General features: G+C 44.0%; 1 protein-coding gene and 1 long non-coding RNA gene across 8 annotated transcripts; one reads left to right on the forward strand and one right to left on the reverse strand.

The window, feature by feature from the left end:
* The first annotated feature begins 509 nt into the window (after positions 1–509).
* On the forward strand, positions 510–22,840 carry LOC132388676 (zinc finger protein 239-like). Of its 7 annotated transcripts, none has more exons than XM_059961050.1 (4): positions 529–699; positions 4,317–4,465; positions 6,785–6,867; positions 13,430–15,047. In XM_059961050.1, exon 4 carries the CDS (start codon positions 13,919–13,921, stop codon positions 15,038–15,040), a length of 1,122 nt encoding a protein of 373 aa, XP_059817033.1. In that variant the 5' UTR covers positions 529–699; positions 4,317–4,465; positions 6,785–6,867; positions 13,430–13,918; the 3' UTR covers positions 15,041–15,047. The 7 variants fall into 7 exon arrangements, 4 of the variants coding, with proteins under 4 accessions (XP_059817033.1, XP_059817032.1, XP_059817031.1 ...); XM_059961049.1 differs by lacking the exon at positions 6,785–6,867 and adding an exon at positions 10,754–10,900; XR_009510309.1 differs by lacking the exons at positions 6,785–6,867; positions 13,430–15,047 and adding an exon at positions 17,740–18,032 and having other exon boundaries at positions 510–699.
* Positions 16,522–27,783, reverse strand: LOC132388677 (uncharacterized). The gene is made up of 3 exons (XR_009510311.1): positions 27,673–27,783; positions 24,200–24,466; positions 16,522–16,727 (listed from the first exon to the last, which is right to left on the reverse strand). It is a non-coding gene; the product is annotated as an uncharacterized LOC132388677 (long non-coding RNA).
* Between the last annotated feature and the right edge of the window lie 59 nt (positions 27,784–27,842).

The raw sequence follows: 27,842 nt of genomic DNA on the forward strand, positions 1-27,842 counted from the left end.
AAAACCAGACTCCAGTGTGAACTCTATTGCTGCTGGTTCGTTTCTAAACCGTCTCAGTTCGGAACACAGTTTTATAGAACTAGTTAGAGCACATCTGGAGTGTTTCATACAGTTCTGGTCGCCCCCATTCTCGGAAGGATGTCGGGGCTTTGGACATGGCGCAGAAGAGGTTTACCAGGACACTGTCTGGATTAGAGGGCAAGAGCTATAACGAGAGGCTGGACAAACTTGTGTTGTTTTCTCCAGAGCGGCGCAGGCTGGGGTGAGACTGGATGGACGTTTATAAGATTACGAGAGGAATAGTTAGAGTGGACAAACGATATATTTTTCCTGGGGGTTGAAATGTCTAATACATTTAAGGCGAGATGAGATGTGAGCGGCAAGTTCGCTTCTTTCCACAGACTAATGTGTAGTTGGAGTCTCTGCCTGGGGGGAGGGGGGGGAGGTGTCACCAATCCTGACACGTGACCCCGTTTGCCCCTCCCATTTAACCGCAGATGGGCAGCATCTGCGCGTCTGTTTCCGAGGCCCCGCCTCCCGATGATGTAACAATCTCTTCGCGCATGTTCACCGTCCCCGGGTGGACGGTGTTATCCTCTCCGCTCAGAGCTGAAGTGGGTCGGCTGTGTGTTCGGGAAAGACTTTCGTCTCTTCCGTCGGGATCACTGTCTGCGGGCCGAAGATATCACTTTCCCATCGGTGAGTACTGAGACCGATCCCGAGCGGGGAGACCCGATGTTGGCCGTGAGCCCCGAACTGAGGGCCAGGAACTCATTTTTTTCCCAACTATCTGGGCTCGTCAGAAATGTGTCGACTTCACTTAATCTGCATTGAACGATCCAAACCAGGAGCCCAGGCTGTCTGTTTCCGCAGAATTGAAATGTAAGTCCCGCCGACAGGTCACGTGAGGCTGTGTTCCGCATATTCGCCCCGCCCTCCGCTTTGTGACGCCGAATCACGTGGTGTGATTTTAGCCACTGAGTCCTATTAACTTTCCCGAACTTGCTTCCTGAGGCTCCTCACATTTGTCCTGGAGCTCTATGGCTGTTGTGTCTTCTCCCGGGTGGGTGAGAAAGGAGAACGTCCTCGGTTGTGGGAATCTTTAATTTCACTGCCTGCTTTACCGAGGGACTGGGAAGTCCAGAGGGAGAATGGTTCGAGCCTCAGCTCCACGCAGCAGAGCTGAGCCACACGTTACTCCTGCAAGTTTATAGTCCAGTGACGGCGGTCGGTCCAGTATAGACAAGACAAGATCTGTATCCTAGGATCTGTAATACAAATTTCCTGAAATGGCCCTTATTTCACCTGGAAATGGAGTGATAGTATAACAGTAAAGGAAGCACAACTTTTCCTTGTAAATTATCCTGGAACCATTTTGTCTGTGTCAGAAACACACTGAGTCTCAGCAATTTGCAGAACGGTAAACTTTATTTTTCGAGTTTGCAGAGTCGGACCCAACCAGCTCCTGCTAGATTGAGTGCCGAATTACACTTTGCACAGTTTTTTATACCCTACTTGTTTACTTTGTGAGTTGCACCCATGTGAGGTGCAGACATTCTTCCTTAATCTCATTACAAAATTACAAATGTGATAACCCTTTGGCCCACTTATCAGCCTCAGCGCATTAACACCGTTATTGTTCAACCGTTAAGCATGTCTTCCCGTTACCCGTATCGCTTCTTTAATCAGCAAGCTATTGTTTCATCCTGATTTTGCAAATTGGTTTATACGTTGCCCTGCAAGTTGCTTTGCACGTTCTTTCTGTGTCAGCACATTCTAAATGGACTCCTTAAGAATCATTTCTCTCAGTCTGTTATTCCTGGAAATGTGTCCGGTACAGTTGTTGCTAATGAGGTTCACATGAATAATCTCAGGAATGATCGGCTTTATGTGTGAGGAGCATTTGATGGTTCTGGACCTGGGCTCAGTGGGGTTCAGAGGGACGGTGGGGGTGGTTGAGGGATGTATGGTTAAGTAAACCTACCGAATGCTAAAAAGTCTGGATACAGTGGACATGGAGAGGATGTTTCCATTAGACCAGGGGGTCAGCAACCTTTACCACTGAAAGAGCCACTTGGACCCGTTTCCCACAGAAAAGAAAACACTGGGAGCCGCAAAACCCGTTTGACATTTAAAATGAAATAACACTGCATACAACGTTTTTTTTTTGCCTTTATGCTATGTATAAACAAACTATAATGTGTTGCATTTATGAAATTGATGAACTCCTGCAGAGAAAACGAAATTACATTTCTGCATGCAACAAAAACATTTTGAACTCCGAAAAAAAGACGTTGGGTTGAAAGTTACTTTTAAGTAAAATACTCAATGTCTATTTGAGTCCTTCTTGTATTTATGAAAAACGCCGAACTTAAATTTTCCGCCAGCAGCAAACCAAAAATAACATCAGCCAGCTGTCAGCCTGAAAAATAAAAGGACTATTTCACTGAACAATGAAAAAATATGAATATACATAAAATAATAGGCAATTAAAATATTTATCATACTTGGTTAATGGGATTTCTGCTCCTGGACCTCAGCGCACAGCGTCTGCACATCAGGGCTGTATGACGTCACCTTCATCTTTACACAGGATCGCAAGCTGTCATCTGTGAGGCGTGCGCGATGTTTGTTTTTAATAAAGTTCATGTTGGAGAACACCTGCTCACATACATATGTGGATCCAAAGATCGACAGGACTCAAAGCGCATACTTTTTAATGTTTACATAAATGTCGGGCATAGCATTCCATGTTTCGAACACAAGTTTGTCCGGTTTTGGAAGGTTTTCAATATCACTCCATTTGTGTTTCTGAGCAAGAACGGCCTTCTGACGGGCAACATCTTCAAGGTCTGCTGTCAAGCGTCTAAACTTGGACACCCATATGTCTTTGTCGGCTATGTCGGCCAGTTCCATCTCAAGATCAGGTTGACTCACACCTGCCAATGCAGTCGTATTCAGTAGGGAAGGATCGATGCTTAAGGGAGTGACCGGGAAGGATAATGTGTTTTTTTTTCCTCTCTGAACTCACAGAAGCGTTTCCCAAACGATGTTTGCATTGCGATGATTGCAGAATGTAAATACTCCGAAATTATCATGTCGTGACCTTGTTTGAACTCTCTCAAATTGGGGAAGTGAGACAAAGTGCCTTTCTGTAAATCTCTGGCAAGCACTGTCAACTTGCGCTCGAATGCCAAAACATCCTCCAACATGTGCAGGGCTGTGCGTCCTTTCCCCTGAAGAGCTGTGTTCAGCGTGTTCAGGTGCACTGTCATGTCTACCATGAAGTGTAGCTTTTCCAGCCACTCTGGCTGTTCCAGCTCAGGAAAGGTGAGCCCTTTGCTGCCCAGGAAAGTTTTCACTTCTTCCAGACACGCGACAAAGCGTTTCAGCACCTTCCGTCTGGACAGCCAGCGATAAAAACACGTTGTAGCGGTGTCAGTAAACTGCAGTCAAAGATAGCTTTATTCGAACTAAACAGCCTTGCTTTTAAGCCTCCCTCAACCCAGCCCCCATGGACGCAGATGCTGCAAAAGACGCGTACTCACAAACCCCCGTAGGCTATCTCCCTTAGCCGGAATGCTGGCTAATTGTGAGCCGTTTCGGATGTGCCAAGAAATGTGTCGCCACACTTAGATTGTACAAGATCACCATAATCTTCAAATTTAGAATTACATTTCAAAAGCTAACAAACTAACATAAAATACATTTTAATTAAATACTGACCAATTATTTCCCAAAGCCACAGGGAGCCGCAGCACAGAGGTGAAAGAGCCACAAATGACTCGGGAGCCGCAGGTTGCCGACCCCCGCATTAGACAGAGAGTCTGTGATCTGACAGCACAGTCTCAAAATAAAGATGCTTCCCTTTAAAACTGAGATAAATTTTTTTTTTGGCTAAAAGATGTCTGATATGTGGAATTTGTTGCCACAGAATTTGTTTGAGGCTGCCATTTGGGTATATTTGTGAAGATTAATATATTGATGATTTGCTGAGTAGCTTCAGGGTTACAAGAGGAAGGCAGGAATATGGTGTTGGAATAAAAATCAGCCCTGGTTGAATGGTGGGCAGACCAGATGGATTGAATCACCTAATTCTGTTCCTGTGTCTTATGTCTTACCGTGAGTGAATGATGGATCCTTCTAATCCCGTATCGTCTGTGACACGTGAGGGACAATAAAAGATTGTTCACTGAGATCATTATATTTGCCTTCAATGTTTAAATTTCAGTGAGTTTTGTTCCTAGTAACATTAAACTGATATGTTTGGTCCTCCTTTTCATTGTTAACGTGCTTCATTATCTTTTATGTTAAAGTTAGACCTGCAGTGAGAGATTTATTGGAAACAAACCACAACTGAAGACGTGGGAACAGCAACAAGTGAACCAGCCCGAGGACTGAGAGCACCGACTGGAGAGAACCCATCTGACTCGGAGATTCCAGTGATTCAGTCAGGAGAAAGTTGGTGAGTGTCATTACTCAAACACTGGTCCTTTACACATTACATACCTGTGCAAAGGAAGGTACAAAATAGTTGGGAGTGAGACAGAATGTGCCCAGAAGAACCAGTTATGCTTCTGTCAGACCCAGTTGTGAAGAAGCCCCCCCCCCCCCCCCAATATTCCCTTTAAACTTTTCGCCCTTAACCCATGTCGTCTGGGTTTTTTTCTCCCCTAGCCTCAGTGGAAAAAGCCTGCTTACATTCACTCTATCTATATCCATCATAATTTTATACACCTTTATCAAATCACCCCTCATACCCCTATGCTGCAGGGAATAAAGTCCTTTCTCTGTATCTCAGTTTCCCAAGTCCCGGCAACATCCTTGTAAACCTTCTCTGCACTCTTTTGACCTTATTAATATTCTTCCTGTAATTCGGTGACCAAAACTGCACACAATACTCCAAATTCCCCCTCACTAATGCAATATACAACATCACCATTACAGCCCAACTCATATACTCAGTACTTTTATTTATAAAGGCTAATATACCAAAAGTTCTCTTTACTACCCTATCTACATGTGATGCCACTTTTAGGGAATTTTGTATCAGTATTCCTAGATCCCTCTGTTCTAGTGCACTCCTCAGTGCCCTACCATTTATCTTGCATATTCTGCCTTGGTTTGACCTTCCGAAGTGCAATACCTCACACTTGTCTGTATTAAACTCCATCTACCATTTTTCCAGCTGGTTCAGATCCCTCTGCAAGCTTTGAAAACCTTCCTCACTGTGCACTACACCTCCAATCTTTGTATCATCAACAAATTTGCTAAACCAATTTAACAAATTATTATCCAGATCATTGATACAGTTGACAAATAACAATGGACCCAGCACTGATCCATGTGGCACATCATCAGTCACAGGCCTCCACTCAGAGTAGCAATCCTCCACTACCACTCTCTGACTTCTCCCATTCTCAATTCCCATTCAAATTTACTACCTCACCATGTATACCTCGTGGCTGAATCTTCCTAACTAACCTCCCATGCAGGACCTTGTCAAAGGCCTTACTGAGGTCCATGAAGACAACATCCACTGCCTTCCCTTCATCCACTTTCCTTGTAACCACCTCGAAAATGTCTAATATATTTGTTAAAGTAGACCTACCATGCACAAAGCCGTGTTGACTCTCCCTAATACGTCCCTGTCTATGTAAATAATTGTCGATCCTATCTCTTAGTACTCCTTCCAATAATTTACCCATGACTGACATCAAACTTACCAGCCTATAATTTCCCAGTTTACTTTTAGAGCATGCTTTAAACAACAGAACAACATGACATTTAAATATATCTGTTAGGGTCCCTGCAATTTCAACATTAGTCTCCTTCAGGGTCCAAGGGAATACCCTGTCAGGTCCTGTTGATTTATCTACTCGCCTCAAGGTAGCAAGCACCTCCTCCTCTTCTATCTGTATAGATTCCATGACTTCAATACTTGTTTGCCTTATTTCCATTGATTCCAAGCCAGTTTTCTTAGTAAATTCAGACACAAAAAAACCATTTAACATCTCCCCAATTTCTTTTGGTTCCATGCATAGTCGACCACTCTGATCTTCAAGAGGACCAATTTTATCCCTTAACTATCCTTTTGCTATTAATATACCTGTGGATGCTCTTACTATCTTTCACCTTGAATGCCAACGCTACCTCATGTCTTCTTTCAGCCCTCCTGATTCCTTACGTAAGTATTTTTTTGCACCTTTTATACTACTCAAGTACCTTCTTTGCTCCCTGTTTCTCATATATGCCATACATCTCTCTCTTCTTTATCAGAGTTCCAATATCCATCAAGAATCAAGGTTCCTTATTCTTATTCACCTTGCCTTTAATCCTCAGACTTTGTTCCTAGTGTGTCCTGATGGGCCATCCGGAAATGATTTAAGCTGGTGACAACCCTGTTTTCCCCTGTGGGGTAACTCTCATGTGGAATCGGGCTAATGGTCGGACCTTCAACCAAGTGAGTCCAGTCTCTGCTGTTAGTCTGGCCAGTTTACTCTTCAGAGTGCTATTGGCTCTTTCCACTCTGCCAGCCTGTGGGTGGTGTACACAGTGGAATTGTTGCTTGATAGCTAGTTTGTTACATACCCCTTCATTTACTTTCACCATAAAGTGTGGGCCATTGTTGAACTCAGCATCTCTGGCTTGCACCTGGGAATTATTTCCCGTAATAATACCTTCACAACAGTCACAGCAGTATTAATGGTAGTTGCTATAGCTTCAATCCATCAACTGAACAAATCTATAATAACTAAGCAGTATCTATCGCAATGTACTCTAGGCACCCCATATGGGACCACAGTTTTCACTCCTCCTCAGAGGCATCCCCCTGAGAAGAACAAAACTCGAGGTAGCTGTAGAGCGGTGGGTAAGTTGTTTACAAAGGTGGCATTACTAATGGGGTGGCAGGAGGAAGTCAGGAATCCCCACATTCCCAGAGAGCCCTGTAGTCATGTACCATTCCAAATGCATAACGGGAGTCTGTGTGAACGTTCCCACTTTAGTCTGTTGCTGGGATACAGGCACGAGTCAGAGCAAACAGCTCAGCCTTCTGGGCGGAGACAGCTGCTTCAAAAGAGGCCTGTTCAGTTACTTCACTGTCCGTCACTATCGCATCGTTTCCCTGCTGGATCCACAAAAGACATTCCATCCTCATAAAAAGATTCCTCAGGCTAGAGGGGGTATTGCAGAATGGATGGGAGAGTCTGTTCTTCTTTCACAGTGATCCGGACGGGCTAGAGGGGGTATTGCAGAATGGATGGGAGAATCTGTCCTTCTTTCCCAGTGATCCGGACGGGCTAGAGGGGGTATTGCAGAATGGCTGGGAGAGTGTGTCCTTCTTTCACTGTGATCCAGATGGGCTAGAGGGGGTATTGCAGAATGGATGGGAGAGTCTGTCCTTCTTTCACTGTGATCCAGATGGGCTAGAGGGGGTATTGCAGAATGGATGGGAGAGTCTGTCTTTCTTTCACTGTGATCCAGACGGGCTAGAGGTGGTATTGCAGAATGTCTGGGAGAGACTGTCCTTCTTTCACTGTGATCCAGACGGGCTAGAGGGGGTATTGCAGAATGGATGGGAGAGTCTGTCCTTCTTTCACTGTGATCCAGATGGGCTAGAGGGGGTATTGCAGAATGGATGGGAGAGTCTGTCCTTCTTTCACTGTGATCCAGATGGGCTAGAGGGGGTATTGCAGAATGGATGGGAGAGTCTGTCTTTCTTTCCCAGTGATCCTGACGGGCTAGTGGGGATATTGCAGAATGGATGGGAGAGTCTGTCCTTTCACAGTGATCCAGACGGGCCAGAGGGGGTATTGTAGAATGGATGTGAGAGTCTGTCCTTTCACAGTGATCCGGATGGGCTAGAGGGGGTATTGCAGAATGGATGGGAGAGTCTGTCCTTCTTTCACTGTGATCCAGACAGGAGGGCTGACTTCATGGACTGCAATTGCCCAGAGATGGGGTACAACGTCTTGGGTTTGGTCAATATTAAAAGGATGTCTTACCAGATGTCCCGTTTTCACCTCAGACTCCTTCCCGTATCGGAGTTGGCCCGCGGCCAAGTCTTGCCAGTCTCCCTCGGCTCTGGAGGCTTGTTTCGTCAGGGTACAGGCAAGGAACCCTTAGCTCTTTGGCTTGAACCCAGGGCAAACCCACTGGTGGTATTGGGAACCACCAGTCCTGTCTGTCACCAAAAGAAATCTGGAACTTCGGCCGGAAATGCAGTACTGTCTCTTCCTTTAACCTCTCCTATCACCGTGACTGGGAACTTCTGTCCCTCGAGCTGGCCACTGGCAGAAGGGGTTTAAATGTACTGGAGTCCAGATAAAGTGCCCACCACTGGGTGGTCACGGGAAGCTATCAGTTGTTCACAGTTCCAGCGTGATATCCTTGTCCATGTATAGAATCTTGACTTCCAACGGACAGAGCAAGTCTCTCCCTACAAGATTTCACCCCCCGTCTGGTAATGACTGTAAATGAAACCTCACACTGGTTCCCCTGGAATTCCACCTGCAGTGGCTGGGTACGTGAATACGTACGTTCCATGCCTTCGAACCCAGACAGAGTGATTGTAGCGTCTGATAGTTGGAATCCCTTTTGATAGTATTTCCTGATCGAGAGTGGTTTTGGTTGCCCCATATCAATCATAAACGGAATTGAAATTCCAGCAACTGTCAATATTACATTGGGCTCTTCCTGAGGGATGATACTCACAGTAGGAAACATGTTTGCTTGTGAATTTCTAAACGGGTTGTTGCCCCCACCTGTCCCTTGGTAGGTTTTTGATCCCATTTCTGATCCCAAGATATAGCCCGTTCGCATCCTTCTTCCCGCTGAACATGTTCACTTTAAATATTAGTTCATTTCGGGGTTGATCAGGAATCGAAAATCAAGTTCCAATAATATGTCAAAGCTCGTCGCATCCGATTTCGGTCATTGTCAGGCCAATCCATATTATCTGTTTTAATCATGTTGGCTTAGTTGGTAAGTTTTGGAGCAGTAGGGCATTAAACTGCGGGGACAGATTCCCATTAATAAAAGGCTTGGTCTCCTGTGAAAGTGCCATAGCAGGCCACAAATCACTGCCAATAGTCTAGTCCTGATTCCCCAGGGTTAGGTTTGCATTCAGGTACTTTAGTGATGATTACAGGTTGCTGGAGAGCCCTTTCCAAGGCTTGAATAATCTGGTCTGTCCATTCATTCTCAGTATGGTTTCCAGCCTGTAACTCCTGATAGGATTGGTATCGCAATTCTGCCTTCCATTTCCACCCCTCATCAGCTGAGAGAATCATGCAGCAGAGACTGAATAAATCTTGCGGAGTCGCATTAGACATTTGTGTAGTACTGTGGACACACTGAGCAAACTGTGCTGGTTTTTCTTTTCTATCTGGGGCCTGATTCATGATCATTACCGTTTCTTGAGGCTTCCAGGGAGCATACACAGGAATCACTGAGGGCTGTCCCTCCTCCTCCTCATGGATTGGGCAGCATTTGGGTGGGCAGTTGTCTTTGTGGAGCCACTAACTCTGGGGATTTATTGGATTCTTCCCTCCCTGTCTCGGAATAATCCTCGGTATTCCCTTTTGGGATCTCAGGGTGTTGAGACATCCCCTTCCCTGTGCCACTGTTTTACCTGAGCGGCCACCGTATCTGGGTCCTGGGAGGATTGGGGTTCGGGGGCACTGGGTGAACTTGGCCGCTGGTAAGGTAGGAGAGGTACGGTGGGTGCCCACTCCTCATCACGGTCACTGTCCTCAAACAGGGTCGGTATGACAGACATGTGTTTGGGATCCCTTCTTTCCCTGTAAGTTCGAACTTTAGACTGATATTCCTGCCCTTCTCTCCTATCTGGACCAACCTCGGTTTGCTTACGTTGTTTCTCCTGCTCTTGATTTTGGTGCCCATCCACCCATTCACGCTCCACTTTTAGCATCTCCAACCTTTGGCGTTCCTTCTGCAGTACATACCTCTATCCCTTTCTCACATGCATTATTCCTCCAACTTGCTGATAATATACTGTTCCACTTTACATCTTCATTCAGCCCATCTGCTCAGCACTCCCTGTATTGGGATCGTGTTTGTGACTCCAAATGTTGAAGTTGAATAAAACTCGGCAGACCAGCTTCTTATCATCACCACAGTTCATTTTCCAGCAGGAGTTTGAGACCATGTTGTTAAAGGGAAGGCACATAAGCACTGCCACCATCTGACAAGTGGACTGACTTAGTCAGGTTACAGCCATATTATTTATACATAGTAAGCCCCATACATTCCTATTGCAAGATGTTATTTGAACTGGTATGCCCACCAAGTCTGTTGGCTCCAAACTTAATTAGATAAGAGAGTTTGCTAAATGAAGGTTTTAATTACAGATGGATATACTGTCCAGTCCTTATCAGTTACTCCCTTTGCAAGGCCCTGACTTAATTACAAACAGATGTTTATTCCTGTCCTTATCAGTGAGTCCTCCTCCCTTTACTCAAAAGAGGGTACAATGTATAATGTTATCAACTAACGAGTGTACTGTGTATAATGGTATCATCTCTCAGTGTGTCACTCTGCAAGCCACAGAGAACTGGTTATGAACCTGTCCTGGCTAACCACTGAAGACAGTGTTTGCTTCGGTTCAAATTTTCCTATTCAAACCCAATTATTCCTTTAGCCAGAGGTTACATAGGTTCAAAATGATTGTTTTTATATATATCCTTAATTCAGTAGGAGGGTTCAGGGGAAATGTTTTTGTCCAATATAGAAACTGGTGACACCTGTGTGTATTGTGGCGATGAAAAGTTGCTGTAGAATTTACAAGTGGGAAGAAGTGGAGTGATATTTGGAAATCTGACTTTTTGAAGCGTAATTGAGCAAGCAAACCACTTATGGACAATGTGCAAAAGCTCTGGTAAGAAAGTCCTTCAGTACCTGTTACAAGCCTGCTGCATAGGTTGTGTGAGAGTGCAGATGAACTCGATTGAGCCCAGAGAACATCATAGTTCTTACTGACAGTGATTTGCTAGCTGTTAAAATGAGTACCTCACTATATAAAAATCACTGTGCACATGTTGTCACTTGGTAAAATTAAGCACAGTACATGATTTATGTGCACACTGGTCATTAGAAATTAGAGGGGGTATTGGAGGGAAGGTGCAGAGACCGCCAGTGTCCCTGATGCTCTCACCTACAAGCTGTGCATCCAGCTGCAGCTTGTAGCCCTGAACTTGAAGGAGCTGGGACTTGAAATTGATGAATTCTCGATCAGCTGGGAGTCAGAGGGGGTGATAGATGTGACATGAAGAGAGGTGAGTTACACCCAAGGTGCAGGACACAGGAAACTGGGTGGCAGTCGGGCAGGTGAATGAGGTTAAAAGGCCATCGAAGAGTACTCTTGTTGCTATCCAACACAACAGCAGGTGGATGACTTTAGAAACTGTTGGGGTGATTACCTGGCAGTGGAAAGTCAAATAAGTGATAGGGAATTCATTAGTTATGGGAATTGAACAAGAAGGGGTCTAATATCCTAGTATTAAGGCTTGCTCGAGCTAGTGTGGTCAGAGGGTGAAGTGGATAAAATAAGTTGTTGGGGGAATGGGAGCCAGAGTGACAGAACGGATAGTGGAGAGGCTGAATTGTGTCGAATTGAATTGACTTTATTACATACATACTTCATACACGTGAAGAGTAAATATCTTTACGTTACTCTCCATCTAAATGTGCAATGTGTAATTTATAGTAACTTATAATATATTGTTTATACATAGAACAGTCAATATAAAATCAACATGCAATTGTATCGGCATGAATTAATCATTCTGATGCCCTGGTGGAAAATGACGTCACAAAGCCTATTAGTCCTTTTGTTGTGGTATTGTTTCTTGGATGGTGGCAGTAGGAACAGTTTGTGGTTGTGGTGAATTGGGTCCCCAATATCCTTTGGGCCCTCTTTACACACCTGTCTCTGTAAATCTGAATAGTGGGAAGTTCACATCTACAGATGCACTGGGCTGTCTGCACCACTCTCTGCAGGGTCCTGCGATTGAGGGAAGTACAGTTCCCATACCAGGCAGTGCTGCACCCAGTCAGGATGCTCTCTATTGTCTCTCTGAAGAAAGTTCTTAGGATTTGGGGCCCATACCAAGCAACTTCAACCATCTGAGGAGAAAGAGGTGCTGCTGTGCTCTTTTCAAAACACAGCCGGTATGTACAGAGCATTTGAGATCCTTGGTGATGTTTATGCTGAGGATCTTAAAGCTGTTCACCCTCTCAACCCCAGATCTATTGATATCAATAGGGGTTAGCCTGTCTCCATTCCTCCTGTAGTACACAATCAGCTCCTTTGTTTTTGTGACAACGAGGGAGAGTTTGTTTTCTTGACACCAGTCAGATGTTGTTCACACCTCAGATATCGATCACTCAGCTCCTGAATTGCTCCCAGAAACTCCAGCCATTGCTGCTCTGTTGTCACTCCTATCTTTTCCCTTCCAAACAAGTTTGGCCTGCTTCTCTGTCACAGAAACATGGGGGAGTTCAGTACGGAAACAGGCTATTTGGCCCAGCTAGTCAATGTTAAAAAAACATTTAAGGTATCTATTGCAACTACCTGACTGGGACCATCGCCCCCCATACCCCTACCATCCAGGCTCCCATCCAAACTTCTTTCAAATGGTGAAACTGAGCTCACATGCACCCCTTGTGCTGACATCTCATGCCACGCGCTCACGACCAATTCAGTGAAGAGCTTTTCCATGTGCTCCCATTAAATGTTCACCTTCCCCGCTTACCCATGCCCTCTAGTTGTCATCCCACCCAACCTCAGTGGAAAAAGCTGCTTGCATTTACCCTATCTATACCCTCATAATTCTGTATACTTCCAACAAATCCTCAAAGCAATGTGTAATTACCTTGTTTATGTTTAGTTCATTTTTTAGGTGTATAAGAATATGAGGGGCATTGATCGTGTAGATAGCCAGAGGTTTTATTCCCAGGACTGAAATGGCTAACATGAGGGGGCATAGATTTAAGGTGCTTGGAAATAAATACTGAGGGGATGCCAAGGGTACGTTTGTTACACAGGTAGTGGTGGGTTCGTGCAATACACTGCCGGCTATTTGTGTGAGAGTGTTTCAGTTACTGTGGGGCCAGGAACCCATGCAGCTCAGTGGGAACAGGGAATAATAACAATGGAGAGAGAGTCAAACTGAGGCAGGTCACAGATTGGAGGTGGCAGAAATGCCCCATTCTTTTACAGACAGGTCGAGCATCAGAGAGTTTGATGGTCATTCCAGCACTGTGCCCAGTTAGATGATTTCTCTCTCCAACTTGGGTTGAACTTCACTGTAACTGTGTGATTCCAGATCACATCTTGACAACTCATGTAATTTCATCTGAAATGTTGTTCTACACCCACTGATGGATTTTGTAAATCTTTTTACAGGTTAAAAAATGACAAGGAATTTGTCTACAGGAATCTCAAACAGAACATACCAGTTTTGCTGTCTCTATCCAGATATTTAAGAAGTGGAGCAAGGGATTCACTCGATCATCCTTCCCGCTCAGACTGTGGGGAGGGATTCACTCGATTATCATTCCCGCTCAGACTGTGGGGAGGGATTCACTCGGTCATCCTTCCCACTCAGACTGTGGGGAGGGATTCACTCGATCATCTGACCAACTGGCATGCCCGTTAATTTGCAGAGGGTAGATGCCATTCATCTGCTCAGACAGTGGCAATGGATTCACGTGGACATTTCAACTGAAGGTGCATCAGCAAGTTCACACTAGGACAAGGCCATTCACCTATTCTGTGTGTGAGAAGGGATTTAGTCAGCGTTCCCACCTGTGGACACACCAGTCAGTTCACACTGGGCAGAAGTTGCTCATCTGTTGAATTTGTGGGGAAAGATTCACTCGGTCATCTGACATAATGGCTCAACAGCGAGTTGACACTGGGGAGCAGCCGTTCACCTGCTCAGACTGTGGGAAGGGATTCACGTTGTCAGCTCATCTGCAAGCACACCAGTCATTTCACACTGGGGAGAGGTCACTCACCTGCTCAGACTGTGGGAAAAGATTCACTTCATCATCTCAACTTAAGATACATCAGCGAGTTCACACTGGGGAGAGGCCGTTCACTTGCTCAGTCTGTGGGAAGAGATTCACTCGGTCATCTGACCTAATGTCTCACCAGCGAGTTCACACTGGGGAGAGGCCGTTCACCTGCTTGGACTGTGGGAAAGGATTCACTCAGTCATCAGCACTGAAGGTACACCAGCGAGTTCACACTGGGGAGACGCCATTCACGTGCTCAGACTGTGGGAAGCGATTCACTCGGTCATCTCACCTAATGTCTCACCTGCGAGTTCACACTGGGGAGAGGCCATTCACCTGCTCATACTGTGGGGAATCATTCACTTGGTCATCTGACCTAATGACTCACCAGCGAGTTCACACTGGAGAGAGGCCGTTCACTTGCTCAGACTGTGGGAAGGGATTCACTCGGTCATCTGAACTGAAGATACATCAGAGAGTTCACACTGGAGAGAGGCCATTCACCTGTTCAGACTGTGGGAAAGGATTCACTCGGTCATCTAAACTGAAGGTACATCAGAGAGTTCACACTGGAGAGAGGCCGTACACATGCTCAGACTGTGGGAAAGGATTCACACAGTCATCCTCCCTAATTGCACACCAGCGAGTACACACTGGAGAGCGGCCGTTCACCTGCTTGGACTGTGGGAAGAGATTCACTCAGTCATCCCATCTGAAGATACATCAGCGAGTTCACACTGGAGAGAGGCCGTTCACCTGCTCAGACTGTGGGAAGGGATTCACTCTGTCATCCACCCTAATGACACACCAGGCAGTTCACACTGGGGAGCGGCCGTTCACTTGCTTGGACTGTGGGAAGGGATTCACTCGGTCATCTGAACTGAAGATACATCAGCGAGTTCACACTGGAGAGAGGCCGTTCACCTGCTCAGACTGTGGGAAGGGATTCACTCGGTCATCTCAACTACGGAGACACCAGCGAGTTCACACTGGGTAGAGTCTGATCACCTGCACAGACTTTGGGAAGAGATTCTCTCAGCCAGATCAACCAACTGTGCATCATTGAGTTCACACTGGGGAGAGGCTGTTCACTTGCTGTTAATGTGGGAAGCGATTCACTCAGCCAGCTAACCTTATGTTAACTCACTTTGGCTGGCAACTTAAGTTTGGAGTTGATAGTCCCCAGCCCGGCCAAACTTAAGAAATCTTGTTTGGGTGGATGCTGTGTGACATGTCCCCTGTTACAGATCAGTACACTGAAATTACAAACAGTACACAATATGTGATTAAACAATTGAGCTTTATAATTCTTACTTTGACTGTAGGGTTAGTAAAATAAACAAACAAAAAAAAAGGAAAAGGGCCCACTCTCTCCATTCACGTCTTCTCATCTCTCCCCAGCAAATGACCACAAAATCTCTCCTCCAGACTCACAAGAAAGAAGATTTCTCTCATCGGATAGCCCTGCACTCCAAAACCCTGTTTTCTCTGGTCTTAACCTAAACATTGCTGCTTACAGAGAAACCATTGCCTCTGCAGTGAAACCTTACAGCATATTATACTTGTGACACACTGCCTTGTTCACACAGGGGAGAAAGTTTCAATAATCTGCATGCTGGATATTTGTCCATCACCATTGCTGAATGCAATTTCGAGAGTGACTGTTGGAGCTGACTTACTGCTGCTCACTATATCCAGTTCTGCACCCTGGTCTCTGGGCATGGGAGGAGTTTCTTCTGCTGCACATACACCTTTAATGGGACTGGAGTTTAATATTCTGGATCTGAGACAAATAAATAAGTTTATTTTAAACTCTGTCTTTGGTACTTAAGTGAATTTGTAACACACCTAGTGTACAGTAGAGAGTCGACCCTGGCCAGCTGGACCCTGCCAGTGATTCTGTTCCATTAGATTATGAGGACACTCAGTCCTCGTTTATTGTCATTTAGAAATGCATGCGGGCATTATGAAATAATACAATGTTCCTCCAGAGTGATATCACACAAAAAACAGGACAAACCAAAGACTCACACTGACAAAAAAAACACATAATTATAACATATCGTTACAGCAGTGCAAATCAATGCCATCATTTGATAAAAGTAGAGCATGGGCACGGTTTAAGAGAAAGTCTCAAGTCCCGATCGACTCCAATAGTCCCGATATCAGGCAGAAAAAGGGAGAAACTCTCCCTGCTATAAACTCTCAGGCACCGACAAACTGATGCCTTGGAAGCACCCGACCACAGCAGACTCTGAGTCCGTCCGAAAACTTCAAGCCTGCAATACAGGCTCCGAGCGCCATCGACATCGTCCTGGCCACCGAACCAAGCAAAGCCGAGGTCTCGGAGGCCTTTTCATCCGGAGATTCCGGACCGCACCGCACAGTAGCAGCGGCGGCGAAGCGGTCATTTCAGAAGTTTCTCCCGAAGTTCCTCCGCACACTCACGTGTATCTCCATCAAATCAGGGTACTTATTATACAATAATATTATACTTAATGTACAGATACAAATCTGTACTTAACAAGTAACAGATAACATTCTCCAGAGAGGCCGTGAGCGCTGCGTTGTGCCGCCATCTTATTCCCCATCTACATGACAGTTCGCTTGAATCCTCCCCTGTATGGCCAAAGTCGGCATGGTTTTCTTCAGTAGAAATCTTCCCAGACAAATCTGTTGGAATCCTTTGTGGAAATAAGAAAGGCGGTGGGTGTTGTTTGTTTGGATTTTCAGATGGTCTTGAACCAGGTGCTGCAGCTGAAACTGCTAAACAAGACCACAGCTCATGGTATTTGATGTCTCTGTGCCTGTTCCCGCTGGAGTTTAGAATTATGGGGGGGGGGATGTGTTGGTGTTGCGGGGTGGGGTTCCTGAATACTGAAAAACCGAGGTATGGAGGTTAGGAGATGGTGTTTCCCATAATGCGGAGCCCAAGACCAGGGATAAACCCTCAAGACTCCAGGGAAATCAATTCAGAAGAGAGATGAGGAGGAAGTCTTATGATATTATGTTCATTCAACACGGCCGTGTCTGATCTATGCTTTTGTTCCCATCCCCGTCTATCTCCTCCTCAAATGTGCCCACCCACCCGCCTACACTCAGATAGATAGATGGACACTTCACTGATCCTGAAGGAATTCACATGGAAGATTTAGAATTTTAGAGATTTCTATATGTCTCCATTTAAAATGAGTGGCCCTTTTTGATCCTTGTCTGTTTCTCTCTCACTGATGTTACGTACTCTTGACACATGACAGTGGTGCCCTTGTCATGTGACTGGGGTTGAAGCTGTACTGGACTTGAGGTGATGGTCTTGTGATGGTGGAATGACGTCATTTTCCCGCCAGTAGAGATCATGTGACGGGTTTTTTTTACAGGTTATAAAAGGTAGACCCCACCCTGTGAGGAGGGGCAGTTCGTGGCTGGATTTGCCAAGTTGACTTCATGCCACTGCGTGTTTGAAGTGATGACGCAGTTTAGTTGAAGGATGAAGTTTTTATTTAATGCCTAAAGTTTAAAAGGTCATTGCCAGCAGGTTCTTTATGATTCTGTTAGTTTGAGAATTAAAGGAGAGTGAAGATTCAAGGTTGGAAGTTAAAGATCGAGGAGAATCGCTTTCTACGGTGAAACGGGGGCGACCTTTGTTTGATCCTTATTTGGAAGGATTTCGTTGACTATCTTCGTGTTAATCCCTAGGACGTTTACCTAGAAAGGATTGAAGGTAGTGGAGAAGGAAAGGTCAGTGCCTTTAAGCCGTTCTGTTTCGTAAATTCTTCGTGGGAATTTCGACGTCGGGGATCGAAGCAAGCGACGTGAAAGAGAACTTAAATCGTCCTGTAAAGTCTCTCCTTTGAAGTGGACTGTGAGCATATCGAACTTTTGGCAATATCACTTTAAGAACTGTTTTGGAATATCACTTTAAAGAACTGTTTTGGAATATCACTTTACGAACTGTTTGAACAGCCGCTCAGCTGCTGTTTCCGGTTACGGTAGTGTTTGTTTACTTTTGGGGGGTTTGTTTTCTGTGTTTAATAAACGTATTGTTTGTTATAAGAAACCCTTGCCGAACTCATATATTTATTGTTGTCTGAATACGTAACATTAAATATGGGGGCTGCGTCGGGATTGAATTTTTTGAGTTTACATGCTTGCTAACTTTTAAATCGGTGTTTTGGAAACGGGGATTACTCGGTTCTTTTGTTTGGCTTGTTGTGGTATTCGGCAGCAATGAATATTGATGAGTTTCTGGCTTCGCTAGCTGCAGAGGTGTTGGCGAAGGCGAAAAAAACTGAGGTGTTTGAGCTAGCTAGTAGATTGCAACTTAAAGGTATTTTGCAGACTACTTCTAAGGCTGTAATACAGAGGAAAATCGCGTCACACTATGTGGATTCGGGTGTTTTTGATGAATCGATTTTAGAGTCGTTTCAAATATGTAAACTGGAGATGCAGTTGCAAATCGAACAAATGAAATTGGAACAAAGTAAAGCTGATTTGGAGAGGTGTAAATTGGAGGCAGAACAAAAGAAGAGAGAATTTGCATATGCAATGGAGGAATTAATGTTTGGAAATCAGTCTTCTGGTTCTAAAAAAACGTTTGTTGCTAGTCAAGAAATTAAATTGGTCCCTCCATTTAGTGAAACAGAAGTGGAAAGGTATTTTCAACATTTTGAAACTATTTCTCTGATGTCAGAGTGGCCGAAAGATAAATGGTCAGTGTTGTTACAGAGTGTAATTAAAGGCAAAGCACAACAAGTTTACACAGCTTTAACAGCTGCAGAAGCTCTTGATTATGATATTGTAAAGAGTAATATTTTAAACGCATATGAGTTAGTCCCAGAAGCATATAGGGAAAGATTCAGAAGTTTGAAAAAGTCTGTGGAAAAAACTTATGTGGAATTTGCCTATGATAAAGCTATGTGTTTTGAGAGATGGGTTTCTTCTAAAAATGTAAATGGGGACTATGATACATTGAGAGAGCTGATTTTAATGGAGGAATTTAAAAGAAGCATTCCTGTTGAAGTAAGGACCTACTTAAATGAGAAGGATGCTGATAAATTGCAGGACTGTGCTAGATTAGCTGATGAGTATGTTTTGATCCATAAGAACAAATTTCCTCAAGGCAGAATTTTTAAGAGGAAAAATAACATGGAGACTCCAGATAAATTTGAAATTAAATCGGGGGTTAATGAGAAAGTTGATGAGAAAGGAAAGCCAGTGAAGGAAAGACAGTTTGGTCTTACTTGTAACTATTGTAAGAAGCCTGGCCATGTAATAGCTAACTGTTTCAAATTGAAAAAAGAAAGAGAAGGAAGCAGTTCCAGATGCTTGTGTGCAACATACTGAAGCACCTGTAAAGTTACAGGGTTTGATAAAAACAAATGAGGCTTTGTTAGAGTCTGACCAAGTTAGAAAGGGATATGATCATTTTATAACTGAAGGGTTTGTATCCTTGAAGGAAGGATCTACTCTGGTGCCAATAAAAATCCTTAGGGATACTGGTGCTTCTCAATCATTGATGTTAGACAGTGTGTTGAAGTTTAATGAAGAGTCTGATACTGGTGAGGTAAATTACATAAGAGGTGTTGGAAGTGATTTTATGCCTGTACATTTACATAAAGTAAATTTAAAGTCAGGGTTAGTTACAGGATTTGTTAAAGTAGGATTACAGCATAGCTTACCTGTGAATGGTATTTCTTTATTGTTAGGTAATGACTTGGCAGGTGGACAAGTTTTTCCTGAAGTGCATTTGACAATGGAGTCAGAGGAACCAGAGTTGAATTCTAACACAGATTCTTCCTGTGTTGTGACTAGAGCTATGGCTAAAAAGATTGATGCGCAGAATGAGGTTGTTATTCAGGACTGTTCAACTCAGGATTCGAGTTTTGAGGATGTGTCAGAGACTTTCTTATCTTCGTTGTTTGAACAAGATTCTGGGAGTAAGTCTGACTATAAAGATTTATCTTTGTCTAGGAAGGAGATGATAGCAGAGCAGAATAGAGACTCTGAGATTATAAAATTAAAAGAGCAGGTTTTACTCGATAGTGAAATTGATAAAGACGCTAGGATGAGGATGTTTAAGCCTGGAGATAAGGTGTTGGTTCTTTTCCCAGTGCAGACAAATCCTTTACAAGCTAGATTTCATGGTCCTTATGAAATTGTGTCTAAAATTAATGATGTGGATTACGTGGTAAAAACTCCAGATCGTAGAAGGTCAACACAACTTTGCCATATAAATATGTTGAAACCATATTTTGAGAAACAATCTGATGCTGTGACTGTTGTGGTTAGTGAGAATGAGTTTGATTTTACTAGGAACATGATGGATGATTCATCTGACTTTCATTCTAAATCCAACATTGTTTCTGTTAGGTTACCAAATTCAACCATTCTGGAAAATATTGATGAAAAATTAGCACATTTACAGTTAGAGCAGAGACAACAGATGAAGGAGTTGATTTTTAAATATAGGGAGTTGTTTCCAGATGTTCCGAGAAGGACTTCTATAGCTTCACATGATGTAGATGTTGGGGATGCCAAACCTATTAAACAACATCCATATAGGATGAACATGGAAAAATGTGAACTTGCTGAGAAAGAAATTGAATATATGTTAGAGAATAATATCATTAGACATTCTAACTCGAATTGGAGTTCACCATGTGTTATGGTGCCAAAGCCAGATGGTAGTATTAGGTTTTGTACGGATTATAGGAAGGTGAATGCTGTAACGAAAACAGATGCATATCCAATTCCTAGAGTAGATGATTGTGTAGATAAAGTTGGAAAGGCAAAGTTCCTTACAAAGATTGATTTATTGAAAGGGTATTGGTGTGTTCCATTAACGGACAGAGGTAGAGAGATTTCTGCATTTGTAACTCCATCTGGATTATATGAATATAATGTTCTTCCATTTGGGATGAAGAATGCCCCAGGTACTTTCCAGAGGATGATTAACTTTGTGATTCAGGGATTGAAAGATACTGATGCTTATATTGATGATTTAGTGACAGGAAATGATACTTGGGAAGCACACATTATTGCGATGGAGAAATTGTTTGAAAGGCTTTCAAAAGCTAACTTAACTATTAATTTAGCTAAGAGTGAATTTGGACATGCCACTGTGACTTACCTTGGTTATGTTGTGGGTCAAGGTAAGGTAGCTCCTGTTCAGGCAAAAGTTCAGGCAATTTTAGAGATTCCCACTCCAACGGGGAAAAAACCTCTCAGAAGGTTTTTGGGAATGGTAGGATATTATCGGAAATTTTGTAAGAATTTTGCTAATGTTGCCCTTCCATTAACTAACCTTCTGCGGGAGAATGAGAAGTTTGTATGGACGGTGCCTTGTCAAGAAGCATTTGAAAAATTGAAAACAATGATATGTCAACAACCTGTGCTTAAGGCACCTGACTTTGGAAAACCTTTTTCATTGGCTGTGGATGCTAGTGATGAGGCTGCAGGAGCAGTATTATTGCAAAGGAATGAGGGTGATGAGGTTGATCATCCAGTAGCTTACTTTTCTAAGAAATTTAATAAGCATCAAAGAAATTATTCGACAATAGAGAAAGAATTGTTAACTCTTGTTTTAGCTTTGGAATATTTTGAGGTATATGTTAGTGCAACTCAGAAACCACTTATTGTTTACACTGATCATAATCCGTTAGTTTTTCTGAGTAAGATGAAAAACAAAAACAGAAGGTTATTAAATTGGAGTTTGATGTTACAAGAGTACAATATTGTGATAACTCATATTAAAGGTAAAGATAATGTGGTTGCTGATTGTCTATCTCGATGTTGAATGTACACTGTAATTTTTTTTTATGGAGTGTTTTTTTTTCAATTGTAACACTCCTACTGTATTGTGACTTATAAGCTGTTATATGATGGTGTTGTGTATTGTATATGTTATAAAATTTATACCTTTGTTTTTCTTGTAAGCAATTGTTAAAAATTTTTGTTCTTGTCAGACCAAAAATGTTTTTTTTGGAGGGAGGTGTTACGTACTCTTGACACATGACAGTGGTGCCCTTGTCATGTGACTGGGGTTGAAGCTGTACTGGACTTGAGGTGATGGTCTTGTGATGGTGGAATGACGTCATTTTCCCGCCAGTAGAGATCATGTGACGGGTTTTTTTTACAGTTTATAAAAGGTAGACCCCACCCTGTGAGGAGGGGCAGTTCGTGGCTGGATTTGCCAAGTTGACTTCATGCCACTGCATGTTTGAAGTAATGACGCAGTTTAGTTGAAGGATGAAGTTTTTATTTAATGCCTAAAGTTTAAAAGGTCATTGCCAGCAGGTTCTTTATGATTCTGTTAGTTTGAGAATTAAAGGAGAGTGAAGATTCAAGGTTGGAAGTTAAAGATCGAGGAGAATCGCTTTCTACGGTGAAACGGGGGCGACCTTTGTTTGATCCTTATTTGGAAGGATTTCGTTGACTATCTTCGTGTTAATCCCTAGGTTTACCTAGAAAGGATTGAAGGTAGTGGAGAAGGAAAGGTCAGTGCCTTTAAGCCGTTCTGTTTCGTAAATTCTTCGTGGGAATTTCGACGTCGGGGATCGAAGAAAGCGACGTGAAAGAGAACTTAAATCGTCCTGTAAAGTCTCTCCTTTGAAGTGGACTGTGAGCATATCGAACTTTTGGCAATATCACTTTAAGAACTGTTTTGGAATATCAATTTAAAGAACTCTTTTGGAATATCACTTTACGAACTGTTTGAACAGCCGCTCAGCAGCTGTTTCCGGTTACGGGAGTGTTTGTTTACTTTTGGGGGGTTTGTTTTCTGTGTTTAATAAACGTGTTGTTTGTTATAAGAAACCCTTGCCGAACTCATATATTTATTGTTGCCTGAATACGTAACACTGATCAACAGAGATATCAAAGAGCCTGTCACTTTCCCTCGTATATCTCCCCCGTCTCGATCCTTGGTTTCTATCCCAGTTTAACTCCCCATCTCTCTTCCTTCCCCATTCGATCCAATCTCTCTCCTCCGTTATTCTCTCCCACGCCTCTTTCTGCCCCCTCACTCGCTCCCCTTTTATTTCTCACCCACATCCATCCCCCTTTCCGCCATCCCTCACTGATTGTCGCCCCCCGTCTCTCCCCTCTGTTTCTTGCCTCCGCCACTTCCCTCCTATCCCTCCTCAGTCTGTCTCGCTAACACTCCAGCAGCCTCTTGTTGCTCTCTCTAACTCAGTTTGTCTCTCTCAATACCATTAAAAGCCTGTCTCTCTCTGTCTCTCTCTCCCACCCCCTCTTTCTCCCACTTCCCTTCTCTCCTTCTCCCTCTTCCTCTATGTTTCTGTCTCTTTCCCTCCTCTGCTTCCTCCAACTCTAAATGCCAGCAAGTTCCGATGTGCAAACAACACCAAGGCTACTTATCTTGTCGATGTCACCGTCGCACATTGAAACGGACGGGATGCTATCCTGGAGTGAACACGGGCTGAGATTCAGTGTCGGGGTGGGGGTGTGGTTTGTAGACAGAAAGGGGAGAAGAGAGGTGAGAGTGAGAGAAAGTTGGGTTGAGCAGAGTAAGAGAGGAGGCGTGGAAGTGGGAGAGGGTGTATTAGGATAAGAGGGGAGAGGAGGAAAGGGAGAGTGAGAAGATGGAGGAAAGAGAAGCAGTGTTTTGAGGAGTGAGGAGGGTGAAGGGTGGGGAGAAAGGGAGTGACAGATCATGTGAGCGCACTGTGGAGAGAGGAGGGTGCAGGATTTTGAGGGAGCTGCACACACTCAGTGTTGAGGGAGTTCCATTCCCTGTGTCCCACTCACAGAAACTCTTCTAAGGATTTACTTTATACTTTATTTTACTTTTTTAAAAATTTACTTTTGACGTTGATGTATTTCCATCAACGAAAACCGGGTTCAACACACTGCATGTGCTATTTTGAACTGAAATGAAACCCTAACCCAGAAAGATGAAGAAAATATCGCAATGGAACAGTGATGCCCTCTGGGGGCAGTAACGTGTCCTCAGATGGCTTTAGAAACAACAACACTCGCCGGGGGTGGGGGGGGGGGGCGTTCAGTATTCTTGGTGGGGCGGTAAGCTGCCTCTAACCAAAGAAGGACGTGGCACTGGGACGCGGTAAGAAGCCAAGCACTGCAGCCTTGAACATTCGTCATCACAACGCGTCTGACACTCGGCAATCTTACTAACCTAACAGTCGTTGTTGGGGATGCATAAATTAGCAACCAGGGTGTTCGATATTTCCACTTGTTTCGCGGCACGAAAAGGTCTAGAATAGGTTGGGAAGCACTGCTGTAGAAGAAAGAGTTAACCTGGATGAGCATAATTGTCCTGGGATGAGATCCCCACCACCTGAGCAGACCAGGTGTCAACTAGAAGCTTCTGACGCCAGGCTAAAAGTTGGAGATCTCTTCCCAGAAACTGAGTTGTTCCTTGTGGCAATACAGGACCAGGTAGCTGAAAAAAAGGTAACAGAAATGCTCGTTAAAAAATCTGACAAATTCAAGACAAAGTGTATTTTCCTGTGTTGTGCCTCTCTCGGGTTGTAAAACAGAATACAGTATGTTGTTTCAAACTATCCAACGCATTACATGATACAAGAACGATTTACTTCAATCTGTTTCCTTACACAGTGGGAAGCATCATTCACCAGAATCTCGCTTGAAGATGCAGATTTTGGCAAGATCCTATAGATTAGTATAAGTATGCGCGTAATGCCGTTTTAAGGCGGAATCTGACGATTATATTATGATCGATCCATTGTTTGGCAAGCAGTAAGTACATGATACACCGTCCGGATATAATATCACAGGATAAGCATGCAAAGATAATTTACTTGATTGGAATAGTCATTCCGACACATACAACACACAAACATCAGTGTGAATAACATATGAAATATGCCGACTTGAAAAGGAAAATGAAAGTCTGCGATATTGTCCCAATTGTAATATATACAGCAGGTATAATCCCAAAGTCAGTACACTGAAACATTAGACAATTAGAGCTGCAGGACAATAATAAACACCGCTAGAACAGGCAGAAAATCCGTCGCAATTGAGAAATGAGATTTTTGTCTATGTCCAGACCTCACGTTTTACCAGTTTTAACTGAGAGAAAGGGAGGCAAAATAGACGTTTGGTTACTCCATGGAAATTCGCACAATTATGGACCATATCCAGGAGCTCTGTAGCGTTAATCATTTCTCCATGACAGGTTTATTTAAAATGAAGGACAAGTGCAAGGTTTACTGTGAGTTCGTGCAGACTGTTGACTCGCTTTCTCATTTCATTCTGATGCAAAAGGCTAACGTAACAAATGAGATGCAATTTTGCCGACTAGGACTTGAATGCCCCCGGATCCTCTCCCGCTCCATCATTACCGAAAGGGTTGTGGCGGTGACAGGAGCCGGAATATGGTGGGGAATAAACAAAAGGTAAGGTGAGTTCAGTAATTGACAGGAGGTGGACGTCGCTGGTTGAAGGTGTGAATGTGTATTTTCCCGTGTTGTGCCTCTCTCGGCACTAAAGCAGTTTTATTCTCCCCGCTGCCATGTTCTCCGATGTTAGTTCTGCAGTGTTAAGATGAAATCACCATAACCCCCTCTGAGAAGAGCTTAGATACTTTGTTTATTGATTAGATGAATAATTGACGAGAGTGGATATTTCGCTGCGCTGATGAACTGCTCTCTGAACTTGGACTGAGTTACCCCATAAATAAACGTGTTTGTGCAGCAACTTAATAACATCAGCATGTATCCGGTATGTTGAAAAATGTATTCCGACACATTGTAATTATTTTTATCCAATCCAGAAAGGGATTCAGAAACTTTTACCGACCACAGGATGATGAAGCTTCCGGAGATGGTGAGAAGTAAGATCACAGACCTCCTCCTGCTCTCCATCTCCGGGTCACTGCGGTTCTTCACCTTGTTCCGACCCCTCAGCCCCTTACGGACGCGACTAGTCACTAAAATATGTCTGACTGTCAGAGCGTTGAACAGGAGTATTAACACGAACGGAAGTAATGGCGATAGAGCAGTAGTAAAACAGTCATATCCCAACCACCCGGCATCCGTATAGTAGCTCGGCTTTGGAATGCAGTCCCAGGGTATATTGTCAATCACTTTCACAGGTTGCAATATGAAGAAGTAGGGCACATTATTCAAACACAACACAACACCGGTTGTTGTCAGAACCACAGCCGCAGTTTTCCCGGTGCAATACTTTGCTCTCCATTTCTGACAACAGATGGCGACAAACCGATCAAACGTAAAGCTGACGGTGAACCAGACAGAACAGTCTGTGGCTGCCTCTCCCAGGACAGAGATCGTACTGCACACGGGGGTGATGTCCAGGAAAGTCCCGGGGAAGTAATAATAACTGACCCGCCACAATATCACCGCAAACACAATGGTCAGTAGATCCGCCGTTGCCATGGCCACCAGGTAGCGAGTGGTGCAGGTGGATAGGCCGCACTTTCCCCGGGACAGAATCACTATCGCCACTAAATTCACTGGGGGGGGGGGGGAGGTGGGGGAGAAGGAAAGCAGAAAGATTGAATGAATTACTCTCTCTGGGTCTTTGTGCCGAGATAAGCTGAAAAGAGAGAAAAATCAAACTTTGCGGCTGCTCATTACCGGGGTTTAAATGTTGTAAATCAGATTTTGCAGACGCCTCAAGCAGGGAGAAAGGTCACGGCACTCGGTACCGAAAGAGAAGCAGGATTTGGGAAGGAGGCATTGCCAACTAATCGCAAAGGGCTCTTTTCGGCCGATATGTAAAGTTTGAATACCTTGGCAACTTTCACGGCCATTGTGATTCCCGCGACCCCATCATCTATCTTTTGTCTGGCTTGGCATATCACCCAGCCCCGCTGCCTGACTTTGTCCATTTACAATGTTCAAAGTTTGAAGCATATTTACTTCCTCTGTTCGCAGGCATTCATCTCCTCCTCGACTTCCCGTTTGTCACCCGTCCGCACGGGCCCAGCCTGGCTCGCTGTTGTTAAATTCCGCAGCTACCATTGGCCGCAGTTCCTTCACACTCTCTGATGGGATCGGATCTGGAAGTTCCCATTTTCATTTTTTGTTTTGCATATTCTTCCTGACCTGCTCCAAATTACAGAAGCATTATTCCAAATGGATCAATGTCCATTGTTCCAGAGCGGAGTATCCCATGTATCACACCGTCAGGCATCTAACGGACTCCTCTGGGTTGGCTAACCCCCACTTCACTGATAATATGGCGTGGAGACAAACCCTTGTAAATTGAAACGCACACCGACACTATTTCAATTTTCGAAACTCACGATGTTCCGAGATCGAACACACAAGTGAATCTCACCTGGGTTTCGCTTACCGCGTTCCCTTCAAACTCGCAGTATTTTTTTTCAAACAAATCCCTTAAATTTTAAATTAAAGCATCTTGAACTATTAATGCTGAAAAAAAATCAAGTAGTCCTTAAAGGTGCCGAGCGCGCTGAATTATCGGAGTTTACTTCGAAAGCGTGTTTCTATTGATAAATCAAAACAGCTTGCCATGGACCCACGATATATATCCATCGCCCCGATCTTACACTCTGCATCTGTTTCAATCTTTTCTTTTGTTGTTTTTTTTCCCGCGCGCATTGAACAGCAAATGTTCGTTCGCGTCTGTTCTTACCAGGGACACCAATAACGGCAACAATCAAGTAATATATCTTCCTCACGCGGTAAATAATTTCAAGCATGTTGTGTGAGACTCAGCCTGTATTCCAGCTGCCCGCGATCACGCTTCAGATACTCTGAGCTAATGAATCTCCACGGCCATTCATTTATACCCGCTCCAGAACG

Source organism: Hypanus sabinus, unplaced genomic scaffold (genome assembly GCF_030144855.1).
Source record: "Hypanus sabinus isolate sHypSab1 unplaced genomic scaffold, sHypSab1.hap1 scaffold_377, whole genome shotgun sequence".
Lineage (NCBI taxonomy): Eukaryota > Metazoa > Chordata > Chondrichthyes > Myliobatiformes > Dasyatidae > Hypanus > Hypanus sabinus.